This window comes from Electrophorus electricus, chromosome 5, assembly GCF_041902795.1.
Source record: "Electrophorus electricus isolate QZ-2024a chromosome 5, ASM4190279v1, whole genome shotgun sequence".
In the NCBI taxonomy this organism is placed as follows: domain Eukaryota; kingdom Metazoa; phylum Chordata; class Actinopteri; order Gymnotiformes; family Gymnotidae; genus Electrophorus; species Electrophorus electricus.
In genome coordinates, this window is record NC_137501.1 from 1,821,598 (window position 1) to 1,840,000 (window position 18,403).

The following is an 18,403-nucleotide window of genomic DNA, read 5'->3' on the forward strand; positions in this document are numbered from 1 at the left end:
AGTACCTGGCGTGCAGTGCAGTTACATATACACCCATCTCCGCACAGTTGTGTAGACAGGTTCATGTAGTCAGGTTCGGGCTAGCATGCTGAATGTTAAGCCAGTCCCAAATCTGCCATCCCCCACCGCACTGACGTATCGATAGCTGAGATGAGGACTTTTTTAACGCAGGGTTTTTCTCTCTCTCACTTTTTATTTTTTTCCCCCTCTTTTCTGTATCCCGCAGTCCGCTAAAGGCTGGAGGAGCAATGAGCTGAAATGGCCATGAAGCCACTGAGGTCCCACCTGGTTGGATGCCCTGTACTGCCTGCCTGCAGGTCACCTGTCAGGACAGGTGAACAGAGCTTGAGCACCTGAGTCGCCTTCAGTAGGGACATCCAGCCTTGCTCTGCCATCTTTGGTCGCCCTCTTTCGTTGGCAACCTACTCAACTCCAGCAGCAGTTACTTTGTTCACATCTCTCTGCTGTGGTGACACTCACCTTAATTGTCTCAAACCCCTTGTGTCCCTCCCTGGCCACCGTACCTTTCCCTGCCTCTGCTAGGCCAGACCAGCAGAGGAACCATGCCCAACTCAAGGGGTGCCTCGGCTCCCCCCCCACCCGACATCTATGACTTCTCCCAGGATGAAGAGGATGCCAGAGTCTTCCTCGGTTCCAGGGGCATGGCGGTGGTGTCTCCGCTGATGCAGTACATTCAGACGGAGCACCAGCACACCGGCCTCTACACCCTATCCCACCCCGAGCTCCCAGGGCCGGCGGTGCCCACCCGGAAGAAGAGGAGACGGTGCGGGACGTGCGCCCCCTGCAGGCGGACGGAGAACTGCGGCAGCTGTGGTAGTTGCCTCAACAGGAAGATTGGCCATCAGATCTGTAAGCTAAGGAAGTGTGACAAGCTGAAAAAGAGGAAGGACCCCTGGCAGGTAAGGCGTGTGGCCTATGACCAGGGGAGCGCATACTCCAGAAGCAGCTACACAGACACACACAAATGGCTTGTTATTATTCCTGTGTATAGATAAGAAACAATGCATAAGAAACAAGAACATTTCTTATCTATTAAATCATGTCATTGTTGTGGTGGATCTTAAAGGCAGCAGACAGACTCTCTGTTATGATCATGGGTTGTTATTTGACGATTACCTGTTAGCCAGGACTCTGGTTTTAAATGTTGTGCTAATTGGTTTTCCTTGAGATGATTTAGCAGATCTGTCTAATCCTGAAAGTCTTTTTATGGAATAAGTGATCATGAACTGGTTGTTGTGCAGATGTAGGCTAGTAATTACCGTGTAACTGTAAAAATGTTGAATGTTAGGACACTGTGTCAAAAAAGACAAAGAGGGGAAAGGTGTGTGTGTGTGTGTGTGTGTGTGTGTGTGTGTGTGTGTGTGTGTTCACACTCGAACCTTTTTGGTTAGTGTGTAATTATTCTGCTCACTCTGACATCTGAGAAAAATGAGGACTAATGTAACACCAGAACAAGTTCATGTGAAACATTTATGAGAATCATAATTACAGTCATTTAAAGGCCACACTGTGGGACAGTAAAGGTCCCTGCCATAACTCTGCTCCTCTCCTTAAACTGAACTGTTGTAACTCTTCATACAAGTTGGGTCGAGTAGTTTTTGAGAAACAGTCGTTGCTATGACACCATACATGTACACATTTAAACTAATTAAACATTTAATTATTCACCTTAGCCATTTATTTTATCTGTGACTTCTTGAACAGGCCCCAAGAATGAAGTCTGTACAGACTGGTCCGATATGGTAACAGTAGGCTCGGCCCTGATCAGGGTTCAGCTGACCCTGTGTCAGCCCTGCATTGGGTTCAGCTGATCCAGGCTTAGCTCTGCTCGGGGTTCAGCTGATCCAGGATCAGTCCTGCTCTGGGTTCCTGTTCTGGCTCCAGCTCAGAGGCATTCCACATGTGTGTTGCCTGAACTTGTCTGCCACACACCCTCTGATTGCACTGGTCTTTGAGACTGCATACACCTGACATCACAGCTAGGAGTACTTCTGCCTGTGTAGAACTGGTTTGGCAGTGAAGAAACATGTGGGGTTCTGCTTCCCCAGTCTGGTACTGGGTGCCGCCCTCTCTGCGTGGGAGTGTTCTGGTTTTATGGGAGGTTAAACCATTCAACTGTTCGAGGCAGGTTTTGGGTTCTTGGATTGACTTTGAGAAACGCTACGTTTACCAGACATCGTCTTCACCTCCGTAATCTCTTTTAATGTGCATTACACAGCTGTTAACTTTGGAATTATGGGATACATCAGACTCTGTCCACAAATCTCTGTTCGAGCGAAGGGACCCGAAGCTCCTGTCCTGGTGACTGTCCTGAGTTTAGCTTGTCCTCTGTCCTGTGTCTGCTCAGGGCCCCAGTAGATCACATGGCCCTGACCCTCAGCCTCTTGCAGAAGGCTGACACCTGGCTGTCTGGCCTGCAGACAGGATGGGTGAGCATGACAGTGATTTCACTCAGTTAACTGAGTGTCTTCAAGAGACTCAGTAAGGATAAACGGCACGAGCTATGGAGCCATCTTTTTAAACGCTACTATGTGTGGAAGGTGTTTTGTGTATGTGTTGTGGAATTATGCAACTTTGACTTGAGGTCTGAGGAGAGCATTATATAATTTATCATGATGGTTATTAAGATCATTATTATTATTATTATTAGTAGTATTATTATTATTATTATTAATAAGATTATTAGGTTGAAGGCCTTCCACCCCTGCCGTTGTTGAGTGCATTATGTTTCTGCCTTACACCACCTGCTGTGTGGTGAGAAATGAGTGTGAGAAATGATGATATTTGTGTGCACATTGTGTGTAAAATACTAAAGTCCAAGCCTGACAGGTTTTGACTAGAATGAGCCTTGTAGCTGCTGTCTTCAGCATTGGCATCTTTCTCGTGTCTTAGCAAGACCGACATGGAATTTGCTCCAGCTGGCTCGTTAAGATATACTTCCAGGTTATGACAGTTACCTGAAAGCGGTGGTTGGCTGGTTCAACCTGGGGCCTGTCCGGGCGCGAGGGTGAGGAGGGAGGGTCTGGGCTGTTTCTCGTCGGTTCAGTTCCTCTGCTCCAGCCGAAGGCAGCCAGATTATCGACTCTTTGTTTTGTTTGCTTGTTTGCTTTGGGCTGTGTGCTGAGTGATAGCTGGGGGAGTGGATGTGTGTGTGTGTGTGTGTGTGTTCTGTGACTGGTATATCAGGATCATCATACAGGGCTGTAGATGGAAAAGCCAGTTTGTTTCGAACATTCTTTCCCTCTTAAAGGGCCGTTGTGGAGGTCGTGGCACCGCCTGCTCAGGATCAGCACCAGCTCAGAGAGCTGGCCATCACGTGTGCACTATAATGTGAGAAGTTTAGCACTGCCAACCGCCAGCCTGTGTATCCACGTTTGGAGTTTTGCAGTCTGGTGTTCCCAGCCCAGATTAAGCTCTGGATTAATTTATGCTGTGAAAGACTCTTCACGGAAGTTGCTTCTTACTCCAGGACCGAGCTTTGTATGTGATAAACAAAGCCAGATGTGTTTTCACGCTTTCCAAGCGCAACGGGAAGTTTGTTCCAGGCGTACGCTGAGCCAGCAAGGTGGAGTCCCCCATGTCTGACCTGCGCCATGTAAATCTGAACTTTTTCTAAAGGAAAGATCACAAGATCACGAGAGCGGTCTGAACATTATTTGGAGGCGGGGTGGGTTGACTAGCTCAGTGTGCGCTAGAGAAGCGTGAAGCTCTCAGACACAGCGGCGGAGAATTCCTCCAGCACGCTCCATATGCACGGCTCTGTGACCTTTGACCTTTGGAGGCGCTCCCGTGACTCATGTGGGAGTCTCCCTGGGACACAGAGGGCCCCTTTTCTTGTCTTTCCTTTGTGCAAAGGGGTTTGTTTATTAATGTATTTATTTAAGTGTACATTAATAAATACATTTATTTATTTATTCCCTTGTAATGGCATTATTATTGTTATTGCTGTTAATAATAATAACAATAATAACAATAATGATTTGCTTGCTGTAATAATTTGGTACTCAGTAGTGTAGCTGCATATGGGGACGAGGCTGCAGTTGGGCTCAGGGGTAACAGACAGACTGGTAACAAACTCAGGGGTAACAGACAGAGCGTTAAGAGACTCAGGGGTAACACAGACAGGGGTAACAGGCACAGTGGTAAGTTTTTGTGTGTGTGTGTGTGAATACGAGAGGGGCTTATCACCATGAGGTCTCCTTCCCCCAGTTCTTCACAAACACCTCCTCACTTCACTCAAATGAGTCAAAGGAGAGAGAGAGACTTACACACACACACACTCACACGCATGCGCGCGCACACACACACAGCTATTACTCCACCTCTTGCTAGTTCATTATTAACTATTTACAAACCAGGAATCACCATTTCAGTGTGAACGGGACTCAGGATTTTACACAAATACATTAAGAGAATGAATGAGCAATAAGTGAATGAGCATGTTTTCAAAAAAGATCTCTCCGATTCATCCAGTTAATTAACACATTTATTAAATATTTAATCTTATTAGTTAATAATTGATTATTAGTCAGGACTTCAGTATATCAGTGCTTTAGAGCCGACGTTCTACACATATGTGTGAGTAGAGGACACACATTAGTCAATTTCTCACTGATCTAAAATCAGCCTGTCTGTACAAAATACATTTTTATGAGACCTGCAAAACTGGTCTCAGGTCAATATGAGTTCCCTCACTCCTTATCCATGACTGTACTGATGAAGAAGACTATATTTCACCCTCCCCTTGGACTGACCCCTGCAAGCCCGCCAACCCAGTTGACTACCTGTCGCCTGGCAACCCCATCCCATTATAGCCCCCCTCTACCAATGGGGACACAGCAAGTGAGTACACGCTGTGTTGCTCAATAAAGCTAATGACGGTGAAACCAGTTAGCAGTCTTTGCCGAGGTGGCAGTTTGTATTGCTGCTGTTCCGAGCATGTGGGTTACGGAAGGACTTTGGTTTTAGCTGCTAGAAACTTCCTCAGTGTGAATGTTGGGTAGCTCAGGCCTCAGGTTTCAGTGCTTCACCTTATTTCTGTTGGATGTGCACAGCAACACTCCGATGTTTAAGGAGATGGTGTGTGTGGAGCTGAATCATTTTAACAGCTTGGACTGTGCGTGTGAGCATGAGAGAGCTTGTGTGTGTGCAGGACATCTGTTTGTGTGTGGGAGAGAGTGAAATGGAAAGAGTTTTGGGGTATGTCTGTGAGACCATGTGACATTTGTGTGTGTGTTGGGGGATCTGAGGAGATGTGTAGATTAGCAGGCTTTAGTTTGGCTATTGTTAGAAAGGGAGGAGGTGGTCACAGGGTTAATTAGGATTGTCAATTCTTCTGTTATTACAGCAATGCTTCATTCAACACACAAACACACACACACACACACACACACACACAGACACACACACACACACACACACACACACACACACACACAGGTGCAAGTTCTCACAACTCTTTAGTGATGCAGCCTTAATGATCCCATCGAAGCAGTGTGTGAGACAGTGTGTTAAAGTGAGACATGGTGATGGTGTGTGTGTGTGTGTGTGTGTGTGATTACGACACCATTCTGAGTGCCTGTATGGACTTTGCTGTGTTACTCAGTGAACTGTAGCAGTCTGTCAGGAGAGAGCAGGTGCCGATGTGGGTGACATGTTATGTGCTCCAGAACCCTCGCACAGAACCGGCACGCAGCCGGACCGGCACATGCTCTGATCCGGTGCTTGGTTACTTACGGACGCCTTCAGCTCCACGTTCCTTCTGTTCTGGTTCCGTGTTTTCTACTCCATGGAATTCCATTAATTTCCCTTCTCTCCTTTTCAGTTCTGAGGCAACGGCGTTCCAGTTCTTCGGTCCGCTGTCTTTCTCTTTCCGTTCTTAGGAAGGTTCGTTATGTGTATGCCCAGAGAAGAGCAAAGAACTCTTTCACGCTCGCACGCATGCTCGCAGACTCGCACGCAAGCTTCATACGGCGTGTTTATTTTTTTTAAACGTTGCACGAGTCACGATCGAGAGAGAGGTGGAGTCTCACCCCTTCCCAGCGTAACATCACAACACCTCGTGGTTCCTGCAAGCCCAACTGCGCGTGCACACACTCACACACACATACACATGTGCCTTTGCACGCACTCGCGCGTGCGCGCACGCTCACACACGCATGCATGACGTAGCTGGAGTTCCCACACTGCGTGAGCTGGTCCTGTCACAACTGCTGCGTCACCAAACCACCGATTTCTTTCCTTCCAGGGTGGTTTCTTCAACCCCTCTCTCTCTCTCTCTCTCTCTCTCTCTCTCTCTCTCTCTCTCTGACACCTCATGACATTTATCTCTTCTTTCAGTTCTCTCTCTCTCTCGCTTCTCAGCGGTTTTTACCCATGCGCGGCACTAGTTTAGCGTTAGCCCGAGTCCGATGACCGCGGGAGCGTGGTGAGCAACGGCGGAGGAGAAAAGGGGGTTTTGTCCGCTTGGCCACTGCGTGTTCGCTCGCTCCTCCGCTGGGTAAAATGTCCTCGGCTAACGGCCGGCCAGTCGTTCTCAGCATCGCTGGTTTTGTTTGTTGTTGGGAGGAGATGTGATCGCGTCTTGTGTTTTGTGATTGAGGTCAGTAGTTTGTATCTGTGTGTGTGTGTTTGCATTTGCTTGGGAAATTCAGTTTCCCAAAGTTGTTGCCTGCCGCTGACGGTCACTTGTACCTGGTGTGTTGGTGACTCTGTCTGTTTTGAAACGACAGTTCGTTCATTCGTGCTGTGATGCTAAATGTCATGCAGTCTGCAGTTTATTTCGTTATCAGCGCTCGTCTGCTCTTCAGCTGAACTGAAACACGACTCCAGCTCCAGAACACGCGTGTGCTGTTTACGGTCATGTGACGGGCTGCTGGCAGCCACTTCAGGAAATCATTTTCCACAGTCACAATAATTCTGCAGGGTCACTGAGGGCGTCATGACGACTGATCTATCTTAAACAATACAGGCCTGCGGTCTGGAATACACCTCTGCCTTTCCTTTGTGTCTGGGCTTTTACTAAGAGCAAACCTGACCAAAGCCTCCCAGAACGGTGCCTTTCCCTGTAAATGGGTTCTGCTGCATCCTGAATCAGACTTCTCCCCAATCTTGTTAGAGTGTAGAGTTGCATGCCATTGCCTCACAGGTCTGTTGGGCTGTTTTTCTGTCTCTGACTATGATTGGTTATCTTGCATTTCGGTGAGTGTGTGCATGTGCGCAGTGCAGTCCAGTCCAGTTTTTGCACATTGCCGAGACACAGATGGTCTTCGGTGATAGCACATACCAGAGGCATTGTTTAGACCAGGAAAGCTGGAGGAGTTAATTGACAGGCAGAGAGAGAGAAGGAGAGAGAGAGACAGAGAGACAGAGAGAGTGAGTGTCCCTTCCCCCAAGCCAACCTTCAGTCTTGAGGACAGACTTACAGCCGCGCACTGTGTACACACACACACACACACACACACACACACACACACACACACTGCACAGCACGTGCCCCCCTTTCTTTTTTTTTTGTCTTCACCCATCCCCCTTCGTGTGTGTGTTTCTCGTCCCCTCCTCCATGTCTGTGGTTTGCCCTAGCAGCAGAGTGTACGCTTTGCTCTGATTGGTGGATTCACTCTCTTTGTGTGCTCTCTGTAGCGTGACGTAGTTGTGTGTGTGTTTGTGTGTGTGTGTGTGTGTGTGTGTGTGTGTGGGTGGGGGGGGGGATTCACATCACGTATGCAGTTAGCTTTTTTGCTTGCAGAGAAGGAGAGAGAAGGAGGGCTAAGAGTGTGTGTGTGTGTGTGTGTGGGAGGGGTATGTGTGTGTGTGTGAAGAGTGCAGCAGTGATAGTGATCACAAGGGCTTTAAATAAAACCCTTCTGTGTGTGTGTGTGGACAATCCGTAAAGGGAGGAAGTGAGAGAGAGAGAGAGAGAGAGAGAGAGAGAGAGGGAGGGAGGGAGGGAGGGAAGTAGAGAGAGAGAGAGAGAGAGAGCGAAAAGAGGCCAATGAACGAGTGAACACACAAGCGCACTAATGTGAAACAGGATTAAAACACAAGATGGCTTCCTGAATGGACATATATGAAAGAGAGAGAGAGAGAGAGAGAGAGAGAGAGAGAGGGGGGGGAAAAGAAAGAAGAGCGCGAGGGGGAGAGAAACACGCGTTGAATAGTGGCTGATGGGAATACGTCTGTGCAGTGTGGACAAGACAGCAGCAGCACGAAGCAGAGGGTAAATATCCGTTAGCTTTGAGCCGAGCTGTGCGACAGTTATGACAGAGAAGCCCCTCGCTCTGTGTGTGTGTGTCTGTGTGTGTGTGTGCGCGCGCGTGTGTGGAGCAGGGGGTGTCACAGAGCTAAGACAAGACGTGTGTGAGATACTGTCGGTTTATTGTTTTAGCGTTAAGCGCATAATCCTCTGGCTGTTGTCCTCTCCACGCCGTGTTCACCACGGACGTGGACACACAGCAGATAACTGAGCAGCAGCGAGTCATTACCACAAGCTTACGTCTTTTGTCATATTGTGGAGAACACCGAATGCTAAATAAGTGAATGATTAAAAAGGCATGGGTGTGTGAGAGAGAGAGAGGGGTGGTATTATTAAGGCTAAGGCTTCAAATATATACGTTTCTGTTGAAGTCCTTTTGGTTGTTAAAATTTCTCTCTGTCTCTCTCTCTCTCTCTCTCTCTCTCTCTCTCTCTCTCTCTCTCTCTCTCTCTCTCTGTCTCTCTCTGTCCCTCCATCATTTTCCCCTTTCTACCCCTCTGCCCTCCTTTCCTGACCGGATGCATAAGGTGGAATATTTTGACAACAGCATAAAAGATTCCACCTTAACCCAAAACCTGGCAACGGAGGTGAGAGCAAGAATACACCCATCATCGACTCTGTCCGTCTGTCTGTCCGCCTGTCTGCCCGTCTGTCTGCCTGCCCGTCTGGTTGTCTGTCCGTCCTGAAAGAGGAAGCCCCTCTCGTCAAGCGTGTCCAGAGAGCGTTTGTCTTGCCGGTATTCTGCAGTCTAAAGGTGATATACGGAGTGCCGGCCTTGTGGGTGTTTGTTTAAATCTCATTGTTCAATGTGTTACTGTAACTAACACAGTGGGCTGAGTCTGTCTCTCACACACATACATACACACACACACACACATAAACACACACACACAGCTGTAGACAGACAGGCACCTGTGAGTTGCAGGTGAGGCATTCTTGGCTTTTGTGGCTCTACGTGTGTGTGTGTGTGTGTGTGTCTGTGTGCCTGTGGTTCCTCAGTCGATGGATGGTGCCAGCCTGCCGTCCGCCGGTCAGGTGGTGCCGTTCTGATCGGGCACAGCCGGGCGATGTCAGTGCAAGCGCCGTTTAAAGAGTCCCGCGCTTAGAGCTTATTGGTAGAGAGACGGAGCAGAGCGTGAGATTTGTTAGAAAGAGGCCGCTCTCTCTCTCTCTCTCTCTCTCTCTTTCTCTCTCGCTTGCTCTCTCTATCTCGCTCTCTGAGATGGGCAGGCAGGGTTCCGAAGTTTCCCGGTCATTTGAGGTAACAGGAGTAAAAGTGAGTGGGTCAAACACATACGCATGCGTGGCGCTGAATCCTGGGTGTGTGTGTGTGTGAGCACGTGGTAGTCTGTTTATGGACTGGAGTAACCTGTAGCGTAGAAAGCCACAGTCGCGTGTGGTTTGCGGCGAGCTAGCGTCCACCCATTCCCTGCGTGGCCGGATTCCGGGTTTGAGATCCTCGAATGATTGCAGCACCAGCACTGTTCGGCTCTCTCTTCCCGTCCAGTATTCCATTCTCAAGCGAATGCCGGCAGCTCGGATATTCCTGGTTCGTCTCCATGGACGCACCAGAGGGTCGGAGCTACAGAGCGTTCCGTGAGCAGACGTCAGCGTGTCGGTGTTTCATCATGGCACTTCTGACACCCTTACGTAAGCGGAGGGGTTTGTTTGCTTGTTTTGATGTTTGTGAAGGCCACTGGCTTTGTTTTTGTTAGCTTTAGGCTTTAGTTTTAGTTTAGTTGTTCTCCAAACATGTATTTTTACTTTATTAATGTTTAATTTAAGAAGCCCCCCCCCCCCCCCCCCCCCCCAACATGTGTCTGACATTTACATCTTTGTGGCTGTTCTCTGTTGTTATGGTAACTTGTTACACTGACAAATACATAATGCAAATACATTTAAAATGAAGCGCACGCACACATATATAAACATTCATACACAAGCAAAACAGGTTATCTGCGTGTGTGCTTGTTTGGTGAAACCAGTTTGGTGAAATGCTGACATCTATTTCAGTATCTTGCTCCCCACACCCCACACACATTCCCCTGGTCTAGAGTTGGCACCAAGCTGCTGAAGGTGGGTGATAGGACGCCTTGCCTTGCTGGGGATCTCAATCAGCATTACCATGTTACAGAGATCACGCTGCCAGTTTGTGAGGCCTGGGTATTATTACTTTTTTCACTTTTATTTTTCAACTGGTGCTGCGTTATAAACTGGTGCTTTACTGGGGCGTTGTCTGTTCCAACTTTCTAGCTAAATATCAGAAAAGAAAATCTAAAAATGGTTATTGATATGTGTAATGTATGAAGAATGTTTAAGTATCACAATGGCACCTTTTTATCATATCTCCCATCCACCACTGTCCCATGTGGAGTTTTCTAACACTATCTTGGTGTTATTGTGCTTTAAAAACCCTACATAACTAACTAGCTCTACAGGTGTCTCTCTCACGTAGCGCGTCTCTCTCACGTAGCACGTCTCTGCTTATGGAGAAATCATATTTCTTTATGTCAGCCAGTGGCAAATGTTTAACTTTTTGTGTCTTACACTTTACTGAGCGACCTGTGCATTTTACAGATCTGTGATTTGAGCTGTAGGTGGTCATGTGACTCTTGAACCAGAGCAGCGATGTCACTTCCCTGCCTTTGCTCCTTTATCCTCTGTGCTGTTGGAGGCTGACGCAGAGACGTGATTCGGCGTTTACCAGAAACGGCGGCGCATTTTACATTTTACACACCTCAGCACGTGTAAAACAGGGGTGTTCAGCAAACACGCGTTATTTTCACAGACGCGAAAATCACTGCGAGCTGAAGAAGAGCCGACCGCCACGCGATGAAGAACGACGGAAAGTCTAGTAATGTTTTCGGGTGGCATCCACCGGCACGGAATCCCCATAGAATTATGGGAAAGGGTTAACGCTGACCTAGTTTCTGTGGCAACAGTGAGTGGCGCATGACATCATGGCTGTAATTATAGCTCAGGACCGCCCTCGAGGCTGTGGTCATGTGACACAGACAGCCAAGCATGTGCATGCACACAGGCATGCTGGAGGGAGACCAGCGTGCGAATGCGTGGTTGTTTAAAGGTAATGGAACGTGCAGAAAGTTTTCTTTTTTTTAAAAAAAAAATCCCAAAAGCTGGTAGAGTATCAGGTGTGGTGCAGTACATGTTCTGTGTCAGCTGGTCTCTCGATCGCCAAAGCTTGGTGGTTTAAGGCTGGATTCTGGTATTTAAACATCAGGTATTAAATCATATGTCGGTACCAAACAGGATGTTAAAAGAGGATGATGAAGTGTACACAAACGTCTCACCCAGCACACGCCAGAAACAACTACACAAAGAACACAGTTAACTTCATAACCAGACTACTGATGTCCTGCCAAATACCCTGTATTTCACCCTCAATTTAGCTTAGAGATCACACACACTCACACACACACATTCTCACACACATATATACACACACACACGCACACTTACTCACACATACACACACTCACACATACACACACACACACACACTTCACCATAATTCTTGGAACTCTTCTATATCTATACTTTCTTTCTATGATTTCAGGGGCCCCACTTCCTGTTTTGAGTGTGTGTAAATGTCAGGGGTGTGCGTGCGTGCGTGCGTGCGTGCGTGTGCGCACGTGTGTTTGTGTGTGTGTGTGTGCGTGCGCATGTGTGGTGCTTCTGCAATCTACCTTGATCAACACATCCCAGATTTAATTACCATATTTTTTGACAGATGTGTGTCATCGAAATTACTGGCCTTTAATCTGATGCACATGCACCTCTAACTCGCTCATTCACACACACACACACACACACACACACACACACACACACACACACACACACACACACTGCACAGCATCCTTGTGTTGCTGTTACAGTCTTTAACCTTGCCCCATCAGATGCACTGCTCTTCTTGAGTGGCACTGTGTGAGCCTGTTTTCTGCACCAAGAGGCGGAGCCTAAGTGCCCGCCCCCTTCTCCACATGCCGCAGTGCAGCCAATTGGACTCTCATCCCTCAGTCACACAGTTCGCCACCTAAAACACGGTGTTGAAGTTCAGATTAATAACTAACCGTGAACTCCAACCAAGAGCACAAACAGCGCACGCCACTGTGCTGAAGGAGGAATGGCTTTTATTCCACATTAATCCTGGTTATTGTTGTGTTAGCTATTTTTAAGACATTTCTCCAGACATTGGCAGTATCTGTAAATAATGTAAAGGTGTTAATTGTAGTCTGTACCTGATAGCTCAGGTTGTGGTAACACCAAGGTCATGAGTTGGTTTCCAAGGAGCAACCCACACTCTGGTACTGATAAATATGACGACAGTCTGGATAAGGGTGTCAAAAGCGCAAAACATCTGGCCTACTGTTGTATAAATAAATATTGCTTTGTGTCATGATCTGACATCTGGGGCTGGGAGATGGTAGCATGACGTAAGGTCGCAGGGTGTGACGGAACACTGCTGAGAAGCACACGCAATACTGCAGTCTGCAGTGAAACAAGATCTCCAAGGAGACGCTGGCCCTTTAAATACGGCTGCGTCTGCCGTGAACATACGGGGAGCTAATCTTAGCTCCACAGAGGGAGAGAGGGAGAGCAGATCCTGGCGGCGTGCCACCGTGCAGGGCTGTGAGCAGGCAGCTTGTCTCACTCTCTCCTGCCACCCTCCTCTATTTAGGAACAGGAGAATCGGCCGCTTGGTCGGTTTTGTTGGGAGGTCATTTATTTTCCTCGTATCCCCCCACCGCCGCCGCCTCGCTCTGGCGTTTTAGCCTCGGCCATGCGTCCGTGGCGCGCTGGGTTTGGAAATGCACCTGTGCTTCGAGGTGCTGTGAACGCGACCTCTGTGCTGGGTCTGTGCCTGTCGTGCCATAGGCTGCCATACATTCTCTCTCTCTCTCTCTCTCTCTCTCTCTCTCTCTCTCTCCCTCCCCCTCTCCCTCTCTTTCTCCCCTCCCCCTCTCTCTCTCTCTCTCTCTCCCTTTCTGTCTGTGTGCCTGGTTATTCTCTCTCGTGTCCCTCTCCCCAGACTTCCTCTGTGTTTTGCGGCGTTCACAAAGAGTGCTCTCTTTCGTTATTCTTTACAAACCCTCCCCCAGCTCCCATTGCTTCTCTGAGTGATGAGAATGACTCCACCCTACCCCCTCCCTCTCTCTCTCTCTCTCTCTTTCTCTCTCTCTGTAATCATCTCCCTATCTCTGTTTCTGTCCATCTCTCACTTTCTTTCTTTCTTTTTTCTTTTGTTCTTTCATGCTTTCTTTCCTTCTCTGTCTCTCTCTCTCTCTCCCTCTCTCTCTCTTCCTCCATTTGTAAATGGCAGTAATGTAGCAGTGGGGGTGGAAGGCTCAGCTGAGTCGTGCGTGCCGACTTGCACGTGCCTTGTGTCAGACGGGCAGGAAAGCGAAACGCACGCGTGCACGCGCGGGGCACCACAGGGGAGGGTGGAAAGACAAGTGGGAGATGAAGAGATGCTGGAGAAAGTAAAGCGTTCAGAACAAAAGGGAGTGAGATGGTGAGTGAGAGGTGAAGTAACCGTGGAGTTAGAGAGGGAGACGCAGGGAGACGCAGGGAGCCAACAGCGAGCGTGAGAGGAGATAAAGGAGAAGAGGCGTGAGCGCAAGAACAGAGAGGAGGTTGTTAGAGCATCGTTGATGTTGCCTAATGATGTCACGCCAACGAGCTGGTTCTGACGACCTCGCTGACCCTAAAGCGTGCTACTGCCCCTGATCACCTCACGCATCCTGCAATACCTCCTCAAATGCTGATACTTTTTTGGTTTGGTGTTCGTAAGCGTTCCGTTTTGAGTGACCAAATTTCCTGTTTGTAATTTCCTGTTTGTTTGAAGATTGAAGTTGTCATTTTTTAAAATAAATAAATATTCGTTACCTGATTATGGAAATAAAATATCTCCCAAATATCTTGCGAACCTTATGAATCAGTCCAGCAACACACTACTGTTTTTCCAGCCTGCTGGCAACCTGGATCAAGCAGGATAAACATACTCACTATATACAGAACAATGTTCAGGAATGCAAATGAATTATGAGGTGTCAAACGTGATTAATCTGCTATGTACTGTATAGTAGAGTGTCTGTGTGTGTGTCTGTGTGTGTGTAGTCAGAACTGTCTTCTGTGTTATCTGATACATTGTGTGTGTAAGTCTGTGTTATCTGATACATAATATGTGTGTAGATGAGTATAGGTGTGCGTAGGGGTGGATATATGTAGGTGTGTGTAGGATGTGTATGTGGTCTTGTGTTAACTGATACATAATCTCTGTGTGTAGGGGTGTATGTGTATGTAGGTGGGTGAATATGTGTGTAGGGGTGTATGTGTGTGTTTGTGTAGGTGAGAAGATGTGTGTAGGGCTGTAGGTATTTGTTGGGTCTGAACAGTGTTCTGTGTTAACTGGTATGTCATCTGTGTAAGTGTGTGTAGATGTGTGTGGCGGGGAGGTCTGAACAGTCTTCTGTTTAACTGATACATAATTTGTAATGCTGCTGCATTTAGGTTCAACATTTGGCTTTTCACTGTTTTTGCAAACTAGATGAGATCACCGTATTGACGTGTGTGTGTGTGAGGGAGGGAGAGAGAGAAAGAGAGTCTCTGTACAAGCCCATTTGTATATGTGTTTCTGTTACTGTGTGCCTGTGCATGTACGTTTGGCTGGGGGTGGTTGTCAGTGTTTGCTGTGTCAGTGTGTGTGTGTGTGTGTGTGTGTGTGTGTGTGTGTGTGTGTGTGTGTGTGGGAGAACCGGAGGGATGAGTGGAGGATGATGAGTCAGGAGTGAGTGTTAAACTGAGGGAGAAAAACAGATCATCACACACTGTTATCTTTAAGCTATCCTTCACTGCCGTACTTCAGAGATCCGGACTGGAGAAGTCATGTTACACAGCACCGTGGCATGCTACCAGGTCTGTCCCCGCGCTCCTTCCTGCCCCTCATTAGACCTGTTCTGAGTGTGTGAGCGTGTGTGTGAATGAGAGACAGAGCTGTATGAATGATGTATGATTTGGAACAGATGCTTTAGCGCTTATCCTTGACTTTGGTAGCTGTAATTCGAGTCTGTTGTTGATGTAAATTGTGTTGATTGTGTTTTTTGTTTTTTTTTGTGAAGGTTAGGGACACAGAGGACAGAAATGGGGCACAAAAAGTGTGTGTGTGTGTGTGTGTGTGAGTGGGTAAACGTGTAGCTCAAAGTTTCATATGTATGTCTCTTTTGATGATGTACTATAATGGTGTCCCATGGCGTTAGGTTTGTTGTCTTATCATTGACAGGCAGGTTCTGATATTTATATAGTAAGCCTTGAAACTCACACTTATCACTGTTTTCCCGTCAACGTAAAGAAAGGCTTGATTCATAGAAAAAAAAGTGACATCATTTTTGTCACAGTTATAAAGGTTTCTAAGGAACACAGTGAGTTGCGATTGGAATTTTTGCTGCTTTGAAGAAATTATTCTCACATATTTAATACTGGATGCACTGAATTAAAGTCTATGTCTAAGTCTATATATAGTTTATGTCCAGAATTGATCATTTTAACATTAGTTCAGAGCCTTCGTGTTGTGGATTGGTTGTGCAGTCATTTCCTTGGTTAGCCAGTTCTAGTTCTATTCAGACTATGATGTGACCTTCCAACTAGACTAGAACCTCCGTATGTCTACAGAGGTCAGCCCCTATGTTACTGGGTTTATTTTCAACTTTACAACTTACAAAGCCCCCAGGCTTTGTTTAGCTGCTAGTTCTGCAAATCTAGTGACTGTTATTTGTTTTTAGAGGAAATGCAAGTGTCACTGCTAGGTCCTCTTTTTTTGAGGAAGTGACAGGACTTACCAGTTCTTTGGTGGCACAAGGTTGTGTTTTGTTGAAACAAAAGACATTTTGTTGAATTGTGATTACTACCTCCAGTTGTGCAGCACTCCAAAACTCCAGTTTACCCAGAAAAAACCAACATTTCCAAAACAGTAAACCAGTTCACTGAAAACTGTGTACGACAATGAATTTGTGAGTGTGTGTGTATATAGTTTTCTTTCATTTTTAAAAGCTTTTTTGCCCTTGTTTGTCCTTTGTGTTGCTGTCCTGCATTTCTCTTTAATTTCCCCCCTGAGAGGATGATGAGGGTGGTTTGCAGGGTTTGGATCTGCCTCACGACTCTTTCATGCTTCCAAGTGACTGGCCAGACATCTGATGGAACTTGCGGGGATAAATGGTAGAGGAGCAACCTCAGTGCAGCGAGTGTTCCCAGAGTTCCCTTTGCTGGGAGTCTCCATGAACACAGTAATCCCACATGTCTGCCGTTGTGCGTAACCTAGACCCAGACATCTGTCCGGTTTCCCCTGAAAGGGGAACCACGTTGTCACTCTCTTGGTCAAGGACAACACATGGAACAGCCGAGACCGCCACGATTCAATTCACTGCAATTCATTATGTGTGTACAGTTTTAGTTGATCTTGGGCCATGGCGTTGGGAGTACTGGCATTAGAATGTTGGGCTGCAGCACTAGACTAGCGTTTTGGGTAGTGTATGGTTGTACTAACTTTTTCTCATCTCCTTTGCATTTATTTTCTCATAGTGAAGTGAAGAATTGTCTCATAATTTTGTTTGTGTATGTGTGTGGAGTTCTCATGTTTTCTTGCCGTTCATTAGCTTGGTATCTCTGTCACGGAAACAAATTAAACAAAACTTCACAAAGTATGTTAAGTGGCAGATTCTGAGTCTGTCAGGTCCGTGACAGCCGTGCTGTAAGCATGTGTGTGATTTAACTTTGTCCTCTCGGGTTTAGACCAGTCCTGTGTGATGTTTGCGGCTTGCCGTAGAAAAGCCTTAGCGTAGTAGCAGTGTTCAAAAATGCCGTGTCATTGGTGGAGCGAGGGAGCACGAGGGAGAGAGCAAGGCCAGTGGGCGGGTGAATGTGTGTGTGTGTGTGTGTGTCTGTGAGAGAGTGAGAGAGAGACAGGGTAGGCAAATTAGTGTTCTGTGGTATGACACATCTGCCCACCCCACTAGCTGATGCACGGAGGGGTGGGCTCTGATGATGTAACAGTGATGTCATAATTATGCTCTCTTTCACACACACACACACACACACACACACACACACACACACTCGTATTCCCCTATTCTACTCTGCCACCACCAATCGCAGTTTTGCTCTTCCATCTGGCTCCTGCCTGTGGTTGCATACATGTGAGTGCATGTGTGTGTGTGTGTGTGTGTGTGTGTGTGTGTGTTTGGGGTTACCGCCTCTATGTTGGCAGCGTCAATAGCACAGATCCAAGTGACAGCGCCGTAGAGTAAAGCAGCGAGAGGCTCACACACACATACACACACACACACACATACACACACAGATCTCTGCCCATCCAGGCCAGAAGCGCATGGAGAGAGGGTGTGGGAGTGTCAGGGAGGAAGAGGAGGAGAGATGAGATGCCCGAGTGTAGTCCGGAGCTAATGCGGAGTCGCTCCGTCCGCCGTCATCGGGGGCGGTAACGACCGAACCGCTCCACTCTGCTCCGGAACTGTCAAGTCCAAAACAAACCAAAACGAAGGAGCGTGAGAAAGAGAGAGAGAGAGAGAGAGAGAGAGAGAGAGAGAGAGAGGGGAAGGAAAAAGATGAAAGAAGCGAGTGAATTAAGGCGCAGGGCTGATCAGGCTGGGTGGAGGTGAGCGGGGCAGGAGCCCGGAGGAGGGATTCACGAGGCGGAGAGGCGGGAGTCTGGCACAGCTGAACGCCGCCTCTCCGCCTCCTTCTGCCCGGATCCCGTGTGGCTCATCTGTGGCTCCTGTGTGGCTCATCTGTGGCTCCTGTGCGACTCCTTCTTCTCTCCGCTCTGGATCCCCTCATCCGGTCACTCGTCCCGCAGTCTCTCCTCATCCGTTCGCTCGTGTGTCTCTCTCTTTCTTGTAAACGCGCGCGTGTGATTGTGGTTCTTTATTTCCTCTTTCTCTAAAGCTTTCTCTCTCTCCCTGCTCTCTGTGTTTGTCTCTCGGCGGTTCGGCTTCGCTCTGCCCCGCGGTTCCCGTCCGCTCCTCCGTCCCGCTGCTCCTCTCGCTGTCCCGTCTGTCTGTTTCCCTTCGGAGCGCTCATATCCACGCGTGCTGG

The 18,403-nt window shown here is 47.8% G+C and overlaps 1 protein-coding gene across 7 annotated transcripts in view; it reads left to right on the forward strand.

Annotated features, from left to right (window-relative positions):
* The window catches only part of tet3 (tet methylcytosine dioxygenase 3), a 40,850-nt gene that overhangs the window by 1,399 nt on the left and 21,048 nt on the right, over nt 1–18,403 (forward strand). The window contains exons 1-3 of one of the 7 annotated variants that reach the window (XM_081714935.1): nt 7,980–8,239; nt 8,803–8,862; nt 9,783–9,925. Coding sequence is in view for 2 of the 7 variants with exons in the window: in XM_081714931.1 (XP_081571057.1) it covers nt 564–920 (357 nt within the window). In the remaining 5 variants the exon portion in view is untranslated. Of the gene's footprint in view, nt 1–226; nt 921–7,979; nt 8,240–8,802; nt 8,863–8,890; nt 9,030–9,065; nt 9,926–10,109; nt 15,215–18,403 lie in introns of those variants that run through there. The other 6 variants (XM_027025991.3, XM_081714931.1, XM_081714936.1 and 3 more) reach the window with 6 other exon arrangements.